The sequence below is a fragment of the Myxine glutinosa genome, chromosome 8, assembly GCF_964187855.1.
Source record: "Myxine glutinosa chromosome 8, kmMyxGlut1.1, whole genome shotgun sequence".
Classification (NCBI taxonomy): Eukaryota; Metazoa; Chordata; class Myxini; order Myxiniformes; family Myxinidae; genus Myxine; species Myxine glutinosa.
This window is the reverse complement of record NC_136268.1, coordinates 102,620,264-102,636,884: the sequence shown is the minus strand read 5'-3', so window position 1 is coordinate 102,636,884 and position 16,621 is coordinate 102,620,264. Positions and strand designations below refer to the sequence as shown.

Sequence of the window (16,621 nt, the reverse complement as noted above, 5' to 3'; positions counted from 1 at the left end):
TATTTACATGCAATGGGACTAGGGAATGGGGGATCGGGGAAAGTTGGGGAGTATTGGAGAAAATAGGGGAATATTTACAAGCGGATATGGAGGCCAAATTCCATATTCGCAACATTGCACCCTTCTCTACCCTCGGGGCGTCCCGACCCGATAAATTTTTACCTACTTTAGTGTGGCACGCAATGTAGTTCCCTCTACTATTAACTCTACCCTGAGTGCGACAGTTTTACAGATATTCACAAATGAGTAAATATGTCCCCCTGCGACGTTGCACCCTTCTCCTCACAGAAACACACCCACAGGATAACCGAATCCGGAAAGAATTCTCAAACTAAACATACAGCCGGTAGGGAGCATTATTTACAAGACTACGCTGCTATTTACACTACGATCCAGGACCTGTTTTTGGAGGAACACATGCAGATGTTATGCATAGAGAGAGAGCACGCTTGCCAGCATCGATACACCAACCCACGAGTGCTCTGTGGCCGACGGCCTTTAATAACGTGCAGAGCACCCCATCCCAGCATCAAAAGCACCACCCCACCACCAATCGGTGCAGTCACCATTGTTCATTGGAATAAAAATAAATTTGACAACCCCTAACCCTGCAGGTGTCTCTTGCTCTTCTTGTGGTGCACTTGGTGGTGTTAACTATTAGTGGTTCACCTGTATGGCATAGGTGCCACGTTGATCCATAGGTCCATCCCCGGGTGGTGCTTGGCCGCAAACGAACTGCGGTCCATTGTGGGTGGCCACAAACATTGCGGTCCATATGGTGTATCGATCCCGGCAGCAAACAGCGAAAGTGCAGGCCCACAACTGCGCAGCCAGCACCTCTCTCTCCTCTCTCTCTACCCCAAAGCCAGATCCTCGGAGGTGGGAGACAAAAGAAGAAACAAGTGAGTAAGGTGGTAAGGGCGCAAAAGTGCACGCAATGTAAGGTGATGCACACTGGGGGCACATGGGAACCAGGTGAGACAGGTACGTTCCTATCGTACGCCCCCCCCCCACCAGGTAACCTACATGGCCCCTCCCTTACCCCTTACTGTATCCACACAACACAACACTACCCATAAACATCTACTTTACAAATCAACAAACATCCCTACTGTCTTCCCCGTTCCTCCCATATACCAAATTCGTCTTCTCTCCCTCCTAACCAATCAAATTTGCCATTTTCAACTCTCACCAAAATTTGCCATCTCCAACTCAACATCAAAATTTGCCATTACCAATTCATCATCAGTCCCTCCTAGGGAGGGAGAGATGGAATCACCCCAATGTCTCATCCACGTCGTGATGCGTCTCACAAATCCACTCAGCAATTTCATTTCCTGCAACAAAACAAAGAAAACACAGGTGTGGAGTCATCATCATCACCACTGGTAAGTGGCTGCGTATGGTGCGACAGGTTCATCAATCCTAACTATCTCCTAAATGACTTTAACAACTTTACACTACCCGGGGTCTTTCTCCGGCCAAACCATTGGCCCTCTTACACTATGGGTTCTAAAACCAATTCCCATTGGCCAAACTGTGGTGCTCTTCAATTTGGGGTCTCACTCCCCCGATTCATCTCCCGGTGCCCTCGTACAATTTCTGGGCTGCGACGTGTACCTCTCCCAGTGGGTCTACCCACCTGCACACCTCCACCACTGCAGTTGCCTCCGAGCTTACCTGCTCCTTACCCTAACCTAACTACCAGGGGAAGGCCCTCTGGCTCTCTCCCCACTCCGTGCCCTCTCTGGCACTGGGCTGCCCGATCCACACCCGGGATCCTCAGGCACCCACTCACAACTACCGGCTCCCAGAGCCCACCTGCGGCCTCACCTGGCCGACATCCTCACAGTGGTGGAGTGCCCAACCAACTACACACACTAACAGGCTACACGCCCAGCCATTTCCACAACACTAATGCACCCATTCACAACACCATTCTGCAACCGCACCACAAATGCCAATATCCAACCACAATTTACCTGCACCCTCTACCTAACACTTACACTACCCGCCCCGGGTGCTCGTGAAAGGGGTCCACTCTTCCCCCATCCACACCTTCGCACCATGCACACCACTCCGTACCACTCACTCCAACTCTCTCCACACACCTGTACCTGCACACCTGTGCTCTCACACCTGGTGCCACCTGCACCCTTCTCTCCCCAAGCGCATTCGCGCTGATCCACACACTCACTACTCATACACTGCTCCACACACCTGTCCAGTTGCACACCTGTGCAATCACACCTGTTCAATTCTCACAAACACGGCATCATCTCAGCTAACTACTCCCTTCTGAAACTTGCGCTTCCCAGTCGTCCCTTTAAACTATTGCGCTCCCTCGTCATTATCATCCACACTAATCTACCTGCGTCCCCACTACAGGTATCAGTCACTAACTAAACTTAACGTTACCTAAGGTCATCTTCTCTAGATCCCTACCGTTATATCCTAACCCTCCCGGGCTAGTTTTCACTGCCATACACCCCATAATCTATTGCGCATTTGCCCCACACCTGTGAGGGATGGTGGATTTGCCATCCCACCACATCGGGGGTCTCTCACTACCAATTTTGCACATCAAATTTCAACAAATCAAAAATTTGTCAATCACTGCCCATCATCTGCCAATCACTACTGCCAATCCCTTGCCAATCATCAAATTTTGTTTTTCTCTAATTTTGGGTCCAAAACACTAACCTCATCACCCAGTCGACTCACTAATACCTCTCGGTGCGCCAATTCCTGTCCAAAGCCCGGCTTCGTAAAGCCAAGCAATGGATGCTGGTTGTTTTGTGCCAGCGGCTGGATGTGTCCGGCACTCGGTGCAGGGACGGGGGCTTACCCGGGCCGAGATCCCACGCATCACCTCGGCGTGGAGCCATCCAATGTCCCGATCTCGACCTGCCGGCACGTCTCAACAAAACGTGGTCGCCATAACGACCCTTCCTATCGGGCTGCCAGCTCCGCCTAGTGGAGCCTGGACGCGGCCGTTCAAAGCGAGGCCCGGCACGCACCGAGGGCCTGCTTCGGCTAAAAGTCGCTCTAACCTCTAACCCGTGTAACGTCGATGCTTCACCTGGACGCTTACACCCCGCAGCCCGTTCCTTGCTCACACATCCAGCTGTGCCCATGCTCCTCGTACCTTTCCTTACACACCCAGGTACCCTCATTCCACTCACAGCCTTGGTCACACACCTGACCACCGAACACTTTGGCACACATTCGTTGCTCGCACACCTCACCAATACACCGCTTCGCACCCCCTCCTCGGTCACCTCCTCTGTGACAATCACAGGTGTGCCCTCATTCGCACACCCAACCACGTGCCTCACCACCAACTCCAGCGTGCATTCCCACTCACGCTCTACCATTCCAGGTGTGCATCCTTCCATCCCAGGTGTACATCCTCGCTCCCTGTCACAACTAACTCACTCTCCTTGTCACTCTCAATACTCTCACCACCACTCTTGACAACGCACTCACCCTTACTCTTGACAGCGCACTCTTTCCTCGTGCACCTGTCCGTCACACACCTTTCTCGCGCACACTCTCCCGTTACACCCTCTGTAACACTCACCACAGGTGGACACTCTTCCTTACTTCTGACAGCGCACTCTTTCCTCATGCACCTGTCGGTCACACACCTTTCTCGCGCACACTCTCCCGTTACACCCTCTGTAACACTCACCACAGGTGGACACTCTTCCTTACTTCTGACAGCGCACTCTTTCCTCATGCACCTGTCCGTCACACACCTTTCTCGCGCACACTCTTGCGCACACTCTCCCGTCACACCCTCTGTAACACTCACCACAGGTGGACACTCTTCCTTACTTCTGACAGCGCACTCTTTCCTCATGCACCTGTCCGTCACACACCTTCCTCGCGCACACTCTCCCGTTACACCCTCTGCAACACTCACCACACCGCGCTTCCATGTGCCCCCTCGCACACGCGCTACGACCGACTCATTCTCGCCAGCACCCTCACTACTCCTTGGCACGCACTTTTTCCTCACACACCCCAGAGTCGGACTTTCTCGCACACCTCCTCTTTCGCACACCAGACCTGTCGCACACTTCACCAACGGCCTCTCACGAACACCCGGGTCTATCTCGACCCCCAAGCCTCTTAAATCACCTGGCGCATCATACGCACGACCATATTGGTCACCACTTACACCGGGTCCTCTTCCTCTTCGCTTCTCCTCCATCACCTGCGAATCCCTCATCCGGTTAATGAGCACATCATCACGATCCGAACACAGACTCTGGACCAATTCTTTTACCTCCTCTTTTATCTCTTTCTTATCCTCTCTCCGTCGCTTTTTAATTTCGCTCACCCCTTCTTCCACTTCTTCTAATTTTTGCTTCATCTCCTTCATTCCCCGGTACGTCTCCTCAAGCTCGTCCTCCAAGGCTACCTTGACCGTTTCCAGGTGCGTCCTCACCTGCCGGTCCTTCGTCTCCATTACCTCTACCACCTCGTCCAACCTCGTTGTCAGTCCCTCACGTACCATCTGACATTGCCTCTGTGTCGCTATCAAGTCGTTTTTAATTTCTTTTTGTGTCGCCTTTAAACCTCCTAATACCGCAGTGTTCCTTTGAACCTGCTCCACTAACTCCGTCTGTCCCACCGTCAGCTGCTCCACCTCCTGCGTCAGGTCCTCTATGCCCCCTTGTAACTTTACAGTCCCCTTTCTCACCTCCTTCTCCATGTGCTCCTTACAGTGCCTCACCTCCTCGCGCACTCCTCCGACCTCCTCACTCACTCCTCTTCTGATCTGCTCTCCCATCACTTGCATCTCCTGCCCAGATGCCACCCTCATCTGCTCCATTTCCTCCCTGTGAGCATCCAGTTTGGTTTCTACCCCCATTCTGACCCCCTCTATCTGCTGCTCCATTTGGTTAACTTCCCTTTCCGCTTGGTCCCTCATGTCCCTCAATTTGCCTTCCATACTGTTTTCTAACCCCTCTAACCCATTTTTCACTCCCTCTATCTGATTCTCCTGGGCAGCCATTCTATTTTCTACCCCCTCTAACCCCTTTTGCATCCCTTCCATTTGATTCTCTTGAGCGGCCATTCTGTTTTCTACCCCCGTTAACCCATTTTTCACTTCTTTTATCCCGTTGTCTAACCCCTCAAAATTATTGTCTAACTTCTCACTGGTACCCCTCGCTTCGTCCCTCATTACCCCCATTTGGTTTCCCATTACCCCCATTTGGCCCTCCATTCGCCCACTATCAACCCTCATTTGGCCCTCCAATCGCTCACCCTGAGCATCCATCCGGTTCCCCAATTGGTTACTCTGCAGTTTGAGGGACGCCTGCATTTGCGCCATAAATTGCTCCATGAGGACCTGCATCTGGGCCATCCCTCCCACTTGTGCAGCGGGTGCGGCCGCCGTAGCTATGTGCGAGGCGCCATTTCGCGCGTCTGCTACCCCCGCTGTTTCGCTCTCCTCATGTCCCTCATGTCCCTCAATTTGGTCCTGGACCGACCCTGCTTCACTCTCCCTAACCGGACCCCAGCCGTGTTGATCCGCCATAGCGCGACTTGCAAAATTCGAGTTTCGTAAAACAAATACAAATTTCGCCGTTATAATTTCGCGCGGGAAACGCGCTCCGGCTCGATTTTGTCGAGCGCAGTACGCGCTCCGAACCGATTTTCCCTCCCAAAATTTGGGCCTAACTAATTTAGTCCCGGGTTCGAATTCCACTCCTCGACACCAATTGTTACAGATCGCGGTTAGATGTTATTTACCGAGCGGTTTATTGGTATGACCACGTCTGCACAAGTTACCCGATTGTGCCCGAACGTTGACTAGTCGCGCTATGCTGGCTCAATAAGAAAAAGAAGACACCCGGCTGGATTACAATAACACAATACGACACCAGGGGTTCAGTTCTCAAGACCTCCGGAGGAGGTTATATTAAGGCGGAAGGTTAGATTACAACTACAAGAGGGACAGCATAGAAAGACAAGCACTTAGACACACTCTTATATTAACCCCGGACAGACGACAGGTAAACGGGACAAGGCTGACTCACACGGGGGTTGATGGAAAGGACAGGCGGGTAGCGATGGCTCCAGGTGCACCTGGGCTCAAAGGTCAGAATCGACTCGGTCCGGTCCAGAGATGCGGGGAGGTCGCAGCGCTCGGATGGCGTCTTGTCTGCTCAAGCTGGGGGCGCATCTGACTCAGCGCTCGCAGGTGGCTTTCCTTCTCCAAGCTGGGTGCGCATCTCACGTCACATCCGGCGCGGGGCCGCGTATATCCGGCGGGGAGTGACACGCCCTCGGCTCGTTAGTTCCGCCTCGTGGAATCGGCACGTTGCTTCTCATTGGGTGCGTGCGGGGGGTTTACCAGGCTCCGCCCTTGACGAGGAGCTGACAAGGAGCCCCTTCGTGGTAACCCCGTGGAGCGCATGGTCTATGGCGCTAATCGAGCCGGTGTGAGGACGCATCCTCCCCCGCTCCGCCGCCATCTCCTCTGTTGTTGTTGTAATTGTTGGGGAAGAAGATGGAAGGAGGTATGGGAAAGGTCCTAAACTCACTACTGATGCCATATAATCACATTCTGGTGCAACGAAGAGTCATAATTAATGGAGACGAGGCCTTAACTGACATAGAATAAGAATAACTAGGAAGATGTCCGAAAGTTGTCTACGTGTGGTGCGGTGGACCTGGGCACGACATTTAATGGGGGAATAAGGGGAAGGTCGGCTCTACTGATTGTTATTTACATGCAATGGGACTAGGGAATGGGGGATCGGGGAAAGTTGGGGAGTATTGGAGAAAATAGGGGAATATTTACAAGCGGATATGGAGGCCAAATTCCATATTCGCAACAATATGTTATTCCACACGGAGACGTTTTTCCAAGATGACGGCCGAACCACGTGACCGAGGACGTCATAATTGTTTTCTCCACCAATTTATGCCTACATGACGCTCAATAAATTTCATCTTGATCGGATGAGGTTTTGTACTTGTTGAATTATGACGTCATAATGGAGGCACCTATGACATTAACATATTTTATTCCCCATGGAGAGTTCTTTACAATGAGCCATGTCTCAATTTTTCCTATTCAGTGCTTTCGGAGATATAGAGGTGCAAAGTTTTTTGGGTTTTCCAATATGGCGGCCGAACCATGTGAGCTATGACGTCATAATTATCATTAAAACATTATACAGGTGGAGTTTCACCTACGGTGAAAATTTCTTGTCAATTGGACCAACGGTTGCAGAGAAAATCATATTTATTCTGTGCGGACAAACAGACAAACAAACAAACGGACTCAAATGCAATACCCTCTTCTCTGGTGAGGGTAATAAGTCACACTGCCTCTGTAACAGTAATAGCCTCTAAGAGTAATAATACCGGTAGTTACAAAACATTAGGATCAACAAATACGGTCATTTATGTGATCACATAATCATTTAATACATCCTTATTGGTACAGCATGTCACCATGATAAGTGGATGCCTAAATAATAATAGAAAGAACCACCTTTAGAGGCCATTTTTCCCTGCAGAGCAGGGTTGGCCTTTTTCGGGCACCATGGTCCCCTTTTTGAAGCAATGTTTTACGGCCGGATGCCCATCTTGCCACTAACCCTGTTAGTCGACTCTTGCGACACACAGGGAATTACCAGTGAACTGGTACTCAAATACCAGTTCTAAACTGGTACTGCCTAATAAATAAATAAAAAATAAAAAAATTGGTACAGCACCTTGGGTTGCCTTGAATTCACGTTCATTCCTTAAAAGTCCCTTCACAAGTTTCCTCTTTCTTTTTCCAGAAATTTCTCGCTGTTGTCGACCACATCTGGCAAAGGACAAATGGGCACTCGTGTTAAACACCTCACAAATATATAAATAAATATAAATACAGGTTGACAGATTTCTATCAAGCTCATAACATTCAATATCACCAATGTTTCACTCCTAAGGCCTCTTATGCGTTATTACCTTCCTCTTTTCCCCTTTATACCCACCACAAACACTGATATTTTCTTTTATGTATATAAAGGTGAATGGAGGTTATGTTTTCACCCCTGTCTGTGAGCAGGATATCTCAAAGCTATTAACCGATTCGGCCGAAATTTGGTGGACAGGTTGGGTGTGTGATAAGGAGAAATCGATTCAATTTTGGAGAAGATCTGGATCTATATCCGGATACAAGAATTATTTACTTTAAAAAAATAATAATATTCACCATTGAGAGATGGGGCCAAAAAGGATATATAACATGACACCTCAAAAAGTTATGGACGGATTTGGGTGAAACTTGGTGGAAGAGTTGGAAAGTGACAAGAACAAGCAGATTCCATTTTGTTTCAAGATCCACAGTATCAGAAATTCCTGTTTGTTTTAATGAATAAATAAATATGGCTTCACTTAATACTTATTTGTTGTTTTTTTTCTTGAATATCTTCAAACGAAGATTGTAATGTTTTGGTGTCCTTGTAACGCTTGATTAGCCCTGCCACCCCCTTCTCCCCCCACCCCACGCCCCCAAACAGTGATGTGATTACGTTATAGATTACATGATCGGCCACGTCATCTCGAGGATAGTTTTGCTTCGTGACTTGTACACTCGAACTCTGAAAAAGTACTGAGAATGCCATCGAGATGCGTAGTTGCTGGTTGGAGCAATACTGTACAACCAAAGATGGTTTTGAGAGTACGTTTTCCCAAAAGATCCAGTTGGAAGGAAAATTTGGACAGCCAAAGAAAAACTGGCCAGAGGAATGTAGCATGGCCCAACTGCTTCAAGCTTCATTTGTAAGGTCAATTTTGAACATAATTAGTATGACACCGGCCTGTATTTCTAGTTTGGGATGAGTAAATTGAAGCGATTATAAGCGGACACAATCTCCACGTAGATTAGAGAAAATTATAATGGAATGGAAAAATAAGAAAATAGACAGAACAGCTGCTGAAAAGGGGCCATTCAAAAATTACGTAACACAGGGGGGAGGAGGTGTTTGTCCAAGCATTACAGGGTATTACAGGGGGTTGGGGTGTAGTGTATGTCCAAGCATTACAGAGTGTTACAGGGATGAGAGGGTGCATGTCCAAGCATTACGGAGTGTTACAGGGATGAGGGGGTGTATGTCCAAGCGTTACGGAGTGTTACAGGGGGTTTGGGTGTAGTGTATGTCCAAGCATGACAGAGTGTTACAGGGATGAGGGGTGTATGTCCAAGCATTACTGAGTGCTACAGGGATGAGGGGGTGTATGTCCATGCGTTACTGAGTGTTACATGGGGTTGGGAGTGTATGTATGTCCAAGCATTATGAAGTGTTCCTGGAGGGAGGAGGAGTTTCCAGTGCCGTTATGCAACGTTAATTATTCAATCAATGATAACTTTGTTCCAGGTACCCTTTATTTAAAGCTGCAAGTATTTAATGATACACGTTTTCAATACGAACATCAACATCAAAGTATACAGTGCATTCAGAAAGTATTCAGACCCCTTCACTTTTTTCACATTTTGTTATGTTGCAGCCTTATGCTGAAATCGTTTAAATTCATTTTTTTCTCTCATCAATCTACACTCAATACCCCATAATGACAAAGAGAAAACAGGATTTTAGAAAGTTTTGCAAATTTATTAAAAAGAAAAAACTGAAATATCACATTGACATAAGTATTCATACCCTTTGCTATGACACTTGAAATTTAGCTCAGGTCCCTCCCATTTCTCTTGATCATCTTTGAGATGTTTCGACACCTTGATTGGAGTACACATGTGGTAAATTCAATTGATTGGACATGATTTGGAAAGGCACACACCTGTCCATATAAGGTCTCACAGCTGACAGTGCATATCAGAGCATAAACCAAGCCATGAGGTCGAAGGAACTGCCTGCAGAGCTCAGACAGGATTGTGTCAAGGCACAGATCTGGGGAAGCCTACAAAAAAATTTCGGCTGCATTGAAGGTTCGCAAAAGCACAGTGGCCTCCATAATTCTTAAATGGAAGAAGTTTGGAACAACCAAGACTCTTCCTCGAGCTGGCTACCCGGCCAACTGAGCAATCGGGGGAGAAGGGCCTTGGTAAGAAAGGTGACCAAGAACCCGATGGTCACTGGCTGAGCTCCAGAGATCCTGTGTGGAGATGGGAGAAACTTCCAGAAGGACAACCATCACTGCAACACTCCACCGATTTGGGCTTGATGGCAGAGTGGTCAGACGGAAGCCTCTCCTCAGTGAAAGACACATGAAAGCCCACAGAATCTTGTTTCTCACAGTCTGAGAGTCCTTTAGGTGCTTTTTTCAAACTCCAAGCGGGCTTCAATGTGTCTTTCTCTGAGGAGAGGCTTCTGTCTGGCCACTCTGCCATAAAGCCCAGATCGGTGGAGTGTTGCAGTGATGGTTGTCCTTCTGGAAGTTTCTCCCATCTCCACACAGGATCTCTGGAGCTCAGCCAGAGTGACCATCGGGTTCTTGGTCACCTCTCTTACCAAGGCCCTTCTCCCCTGATTGCTCAGTTTGTCCGGGCGGTCAGCTCTAGGAAGAGTCCTGGTTGTTCCAAACTTCTTCCACTTAAGAATTATGGAGGCCACTGTGCTCTTGGGAACCTTCAATGCAGCAGCAATTTTTTTGTAGGCTTCCCCAGATCTGTGCCTCGACACAATCCTGTCTCTGAGCTCTGCAGGCAGTTCCTTTGACCTCATGGCTTGGTTTTTGCTCTGATATGCATTGTCAGCTGTGGGACCTTCTATAGACAGGTGTGTGCCTTTCCAAATCATGTCCAATCAATTGAATTTACCACAGGTGGACTCCAATCAAGCTGTAGAAACATCTCAAAGATGATCAAGAGAAATGGGAGGCACCTGAGCTAAATTTTAAGTGTCATAGCAAAGGGTCTGAATACTTATGTAAATGTGATATTTCATTTTTTTCTTTTTAATAAATTTGCAAAACTTTCTGAAATCCTGTTTTCTCTTTGTCATTATGGGGTATCGAGTGTAGATTGATGAGGGAAAAAATGAATTAAAACTATTTCAGCATAAGGCTGCAACATAACAAAATGTGAAAAAAGTGAAGGGGTTGGAATACTTTCTGAATGCACTGTATATTTATGCATGTACAATGCCGATAGAAAGCAGACACCCACTTTCAAATTTTTCACCTTTTGTTGATTTACAGCCTGAAATTATATTACATCAAATCAGACTTTTTCCACATTTATTTACACCGTAAATGACAACTTCCAAGTGAAAAACAAATTCGAAAAATTTCAGAAAATTAATTAAAAATACAAAACTAGACTATATTGGTTGGACTTCTGATATGTCCAGCCCTTGATTTTATACTTGGTGGAAGCACCTTTGACAGCATTTACAGCTGTGAGTCTGTTGGGATAGGTCTCTACCAACTTTGCACACCTTGAATAATCACTTGCACATTCTAATAATCAGAATCACTACAATTTAACACAGGTGGAGGTCAATTAACTTGGTGTGTGATTTTGAAGGTGATTGGTTACAACAGCCAATTTACATTTGCTATTATAAGGGGGGTGGACACTTATCTAACCATGATATTCTAGTTTTGTATTTTTAATTAATTTTCTGAAATTTATAGCATTTGCTTTTCACTTGGAAATTCTGGGTTATGATGTGTAAATAAAGGTGGAAAAAGTCTGATTTCAATTTAATTCCAGGCTATAAGGGAACAAAAGGGGAACAGTTTGAAAGGGGGTGTAGACTTTCTATAGGCACTGTGTGTATAGTACTGTTGCCTCGACAGTTGTACCGTTATGTTCAATCAGCGTTAATTAACCTGTTGTACATCACTCACTGCAAGTACATTGTGAGGATAGTCCCATCCAGTATGGTAATAAGCATGTTTGCATATAGTATTGCAATGTGCATCTTGTCAGGATAATTTTTAGAGTGATTCTTCACCATTGAGAGATGTGGCCAAAAACAATTTACAGCACGATATTTCAAAATGTTGTGGACGGATTATGACAAAACTAGGTGGATGAGTTGGTTACGTGAAAAGAACAAGCAGATTTGATTTTGGTTCAAGTCTAGATGGAGATCAGGGCTATCAGTGGAATACAAATCGTATTCAATGACCTTGGGTTCATACATGTACGGTCTTGCAACACCTTCTGCAATCTACATCATGATTATGACCAACGTCGTAATCTGAGGATTCGTGATCAGAAACTTTTTTCATCAAATTCACTTTCTGAGAAGTCTGAAACAAGGTGTGTGGCCATTATCGTTTGCATGCTGAGACAATCGTTCTGCCGATTACATCACACACATGATATTGTTACAGACACGACTTTGATGTTAGGATGGGCCGAGCGGAATGGCCGCCGTGTCCGCACAAGTTACCCGATTATACTCGAACGTTGCCGAGTCGCGCTACGCTGAATCAATGATGGAAAAGGACACAACGGCTGGGATTAAAATGACACGACACCAAGGGTTCAGTTCTCAAGACCTCCGGAGGAGGTTATATTAGGGCGGAAGGTCAGATTACAACTACAAGAGGGACAGCATAGAAAGACAGGCACTTAGACACACTTATCTTATTCCCTGACAGACGACAGATAAACAGGACAAAAACTGACTCACACGGGGATTGATGGCAAGGAAAGCGGGCAGTCGATGGCCAGCACAAGGTGCACCTTGTGCTCAGGGACAGGATAGCGCGGCCCAAAAGATGCAGGAGGTCTCTCAGCGCTCGGAGGTAGTGACTTCTCTTTCCAAGCTGTGGGCGCATCTGACGTCACGTCCGGTAAGTGGCCGCGTATATCCGGCGGGGAGTGACACGCCCTCGGCTCGTTAGCTCCGCCCCAGATGGGATCGGCCCGTTGCTTCTCATTGGGTGCGTGCGGGGGGGTTACCGGCTCCGCCCTTGACGAGGGGCTGACAATGAGCCCCTTCGTGGTAACCCCGTCGGAGCGCATGGTCAATGGCGGCTAACCGAGCCGGTGTGAGGACGCACACTCCCCCGCGCCGCGCCGTTGTTGTAGTTGTTGTAGTTGTTGTTGTAGTTGTTGTTGTAGTTGTTGTTGTAGTTGTTGTTGTAGTTGTTGTTTGGGGAAGAAGATGGGAGGAGGTATGGGAAGGTCCTAAACTCACTACTGGTGCCATATAATCACATTCTGGTGCAACGAAGAGTCAGAATTAATGGAAACGAGTCCTTAACTGACATAGACTAAGAATAACTAGCAAGATGTCCGAAAGTTGTCTACGTGAGATGCGGTGGACCTGGGCACGACATTTAATGGGGGAAAAAGGGGAAGGTCGGTTCTACAGAGTGTTATTTACAGGCAATGGGACTAGGGAATGGGGGATTGGGGATAGTTGGGGAGTATTGGGGAAATAGGGGAGTATTTACAAGCAGATATTGAGGCCAAGTCCCATATCCGCAACATTGCACCCTTCTCTACCCTCGGGGCGTCCCGACCCGATAAATTTTTACCTATTTTAGTGTGGCACTCAGATGTAGTTCCCTCTACTATTAACTCTACCCTGAGTACGACAGTTTTACAGATATTCACAAATGAGTAAATATGTCCCCCTGCGACGTTGCACCCTTCTCCTCACAGAAACACACCCACAGGATAACCGAATCCGGAAAGAATTCGCAAACTACACATACAGCCGGTAGGGAGCATTATTTACAAGACTACGCTGATATTTACACTACGATCCAGGACCTGGTTTTGGAGGGACACATGCAGATGTTATGCATAGAGAGAGCACGCATGCCAGCATCGATACACCAACCCACGAGTGCTCTGTGGCCTACGGCCTTTAATAACGTGCAGAGCACCCTTTCCCAGCACGAAAAGCACCACCCCATAACACAGTCAGCACCATCCGGTGCACCAATAAAGTGTTTATGAATCACCGGTGGTGTCACAGCCGGCCGATGTTCTGCCGCTGGTCTTGCCTTCGTGTGGTGCACTTGGTGTTCTTGCCTCTTTCAAAAAAATAAAGAAAGGCGCCAACCGCGTCCATTTCTGTATTGTGGCCTTCAGTGGTGTCAACTATAAGTGGTTCACCTGTATGGCATAGGTGCCACGTTGACCCATAGGTCCATCCACGGGTGGTGCTCGGCCGCATAAGAACTGCGGTCCATGGTGGGTGGCCACAAACATTGCGGTCCATATGGTGTATCGATCCAGGCAGCAAACAGCGAAAGTGCAGGCCCACAACTGCGAAGCCAGCACCTCTCTCTCCTCTCTCTCTGCCCCAAAGCCAGATCCTCGGAGGTGGGAGACAAAAGAAGCAGACAAGTGAGTAAGGTGGTAAGGGCGCAAAAGTGCACGCAATATAAGATGATGCACACTGGGGGCACATGGGAACCAGGTGAGACAGGTATGTTCCTACCGTACGCCCCCCCCCCCCCCCACCAGGTAACCTACATGGCCCCTCCCTTACCCCTTACTGTATCCACAAAACACAACACTACCCATAAACATCTATTTTACCAATCAACAAACGTCCTTACTGTCTTCCCCGTTCCTCCCATAAACCAAATTCGTCTTCTCTCCCTCCTAACCAATCAAATTTGCTATTTTCAACTCTCATCAAAATTTGCCATCTCCAACTGAACATCAAAATTTGCCATTACCAATTCATCATCAGTCCCTCCTAAGGAGGGAGAGATGGAATCATCCCAATGTCTCATCCACGTCGTGATGCGTCTCACCAATCCACACAGCAATTCTCAGTTCCTGCACACAGAACAAAGAAAACACAGGTGTGGAGTCATCATCATCATCACAGGTAAGTGGCTGCGTATGGTGCGACAGGTTCATCAATCCTAACTATTTCCTAAATGACTTTAACAACTTTACACTACCCGGGGTCTTTCTCCGGCCAAACCATTGGCCCTCTTACACTATGGGTTCTAAAAACCAATTCCCATTGGCCAAACTGTGGTGCTTTTCAATTTGGGGTCTCACTCCCCCGATTCATCTCCCGGTGCCCTCGCACAATTTCTGGGCTGTGGCGTGTACCTCTCCCAGCGGGTCTACCCACCTGCACACCTCCACCACTGCAGTTGCCTCCGAGCTTACCTGCTCCTTACCCTAACTACCTGGGGAAGGCCCTCTGGCGCTCTCCCCACTCGGTGCCCTCTCTGGCACTGGGCTACCCGGGTCCGTCCTCCGGATCCTCGGGCCCCACTCACAACTACCGGCTCCCAGAGCCCACCTGCGGCCTCACCTGGCCGACATCCTCACAGTGGTGGAGTGCCCAACCAACTACACACACTAACAGGCTACACGCCCAGCCATTTCCACAACACTAATGCACCCATCCACAACTCCATTCTGCAACCGCACCACAAATGCCAATATCCAACCACAATTTACCTGTACCCTCTACCTAACACTTACACTACCCGCCCCGGGTATCCGTGATGGGGGTCCACTCTTCCCCCATTCACACCTTCGCACCATGCACACCACTCCATACCACTTACTCCAACTCTCTCCACACACCTGTACCTGCACACCTGTGCTCGCACACCTGGTGCCACCTGCACCCTTCTCTCCCCAAGCGCATTCGCGCTGATCCACAACACTCATTACTCACACACTGCTCCACACACCTGTCCAGTTGCACACCTGTGCAATCACACCTGTTCCATCCTCACACACACACGGCATCATCTCAGCTAACTACTCCCCTCTGAAACTTGCGCTTCCCAGTCGTCCCTTTAAACTATTGCGCTCCCTCGTCATTATCATCCATACTAATCTACCTGCGTCCCCACTACAGGTATCAGTCACTAACTAAACTTAACGTCACCTAATGTCATCTTCGCTAGATCCCTACAATATAACCTAACCCACCCGGGCTAGTTTTCACTGCCATACACCCCATAAGCTATTGCTCCTTTGCCCCCACCTGTGAGGGATGGTGGATTTGCCATCCCACCACATCGGGGGTCTCTCTCTATAAATTTTGCACATCAAATTTCAACAAATCAAAAATTTGCCAATCCTACTCATCATCTGCCAATCACTACTGCCAATCCTTTGCCAATCATCAAATTTTGTTTTTTCCTAATTTTGGGTCCAAAACACTAACCTCATCACCCAGTCTACTCACTAATGCCTCTCGGTGCGCCAATTCCTGTCCAAAGCCAGGCTTCGTAAAGCCAAGCCATGAATGCGGGTTGTTCTGTGCCAGCGGCTGGATGCGTCCGGCACTCGGTGCAGGGACGGGGGCTTACCCGGGCCGAGATCCCACGCACCATCTCGGCGTGGAGCCATCCAATGTCCCGATCTCGACCTGCCGGACTGCCTCAACAAAAAGTGGTCGCCATGACGACCCTTTCTATCGGGCTGCCCGCTCCGCCTAGTGGAGCACGGACGCGGCCGTTCAAAGCGAGGCCCAGCACGCACCGAGGGCCCGATTCGGCTATTAGTCGTTCTAAACTCTACCCCGTCTAACGTCGATGCTTCACCTGGACGCTTACACCCCGCAGCCCGTTCCTTGCTCACACATCCAGCCGTTTCCATGCTCCTCGTACCGTTCCTTACACACCCAGGTACACCCATTCCACTCACAGCCTTGGTCACACACCTGACCACCGAACACTTTGGCACACA

At 48.4% G+C, this 16,621-nt stretch overlaps 1 protein-coding gene across 3 annotated transcripts in view; it reads right to left on the bottom strand.

The window, feature by feature from the left end:
* LOC144893309 (uncharacterized) overlaps positions 1–16,621 on the bottom strand; it is a 54,819-nt gene that overhangs the window by 8,160 nt on the left and 30,038 nt on the right. For all 3 annotated transcript variants that reach the window (XM_078783600.1, XM_078783602.1, XM_078783601.1), the window contains one exon: positions 7,746–7,840. In XM_078783600.1, the coding sequence (XP_078639726.1) occupies positions 7,746–7,840 (95 nt within the window). The remainder of the gene's footprint in view (positions 1–7,745; positions 7,841–16,621) is intronic.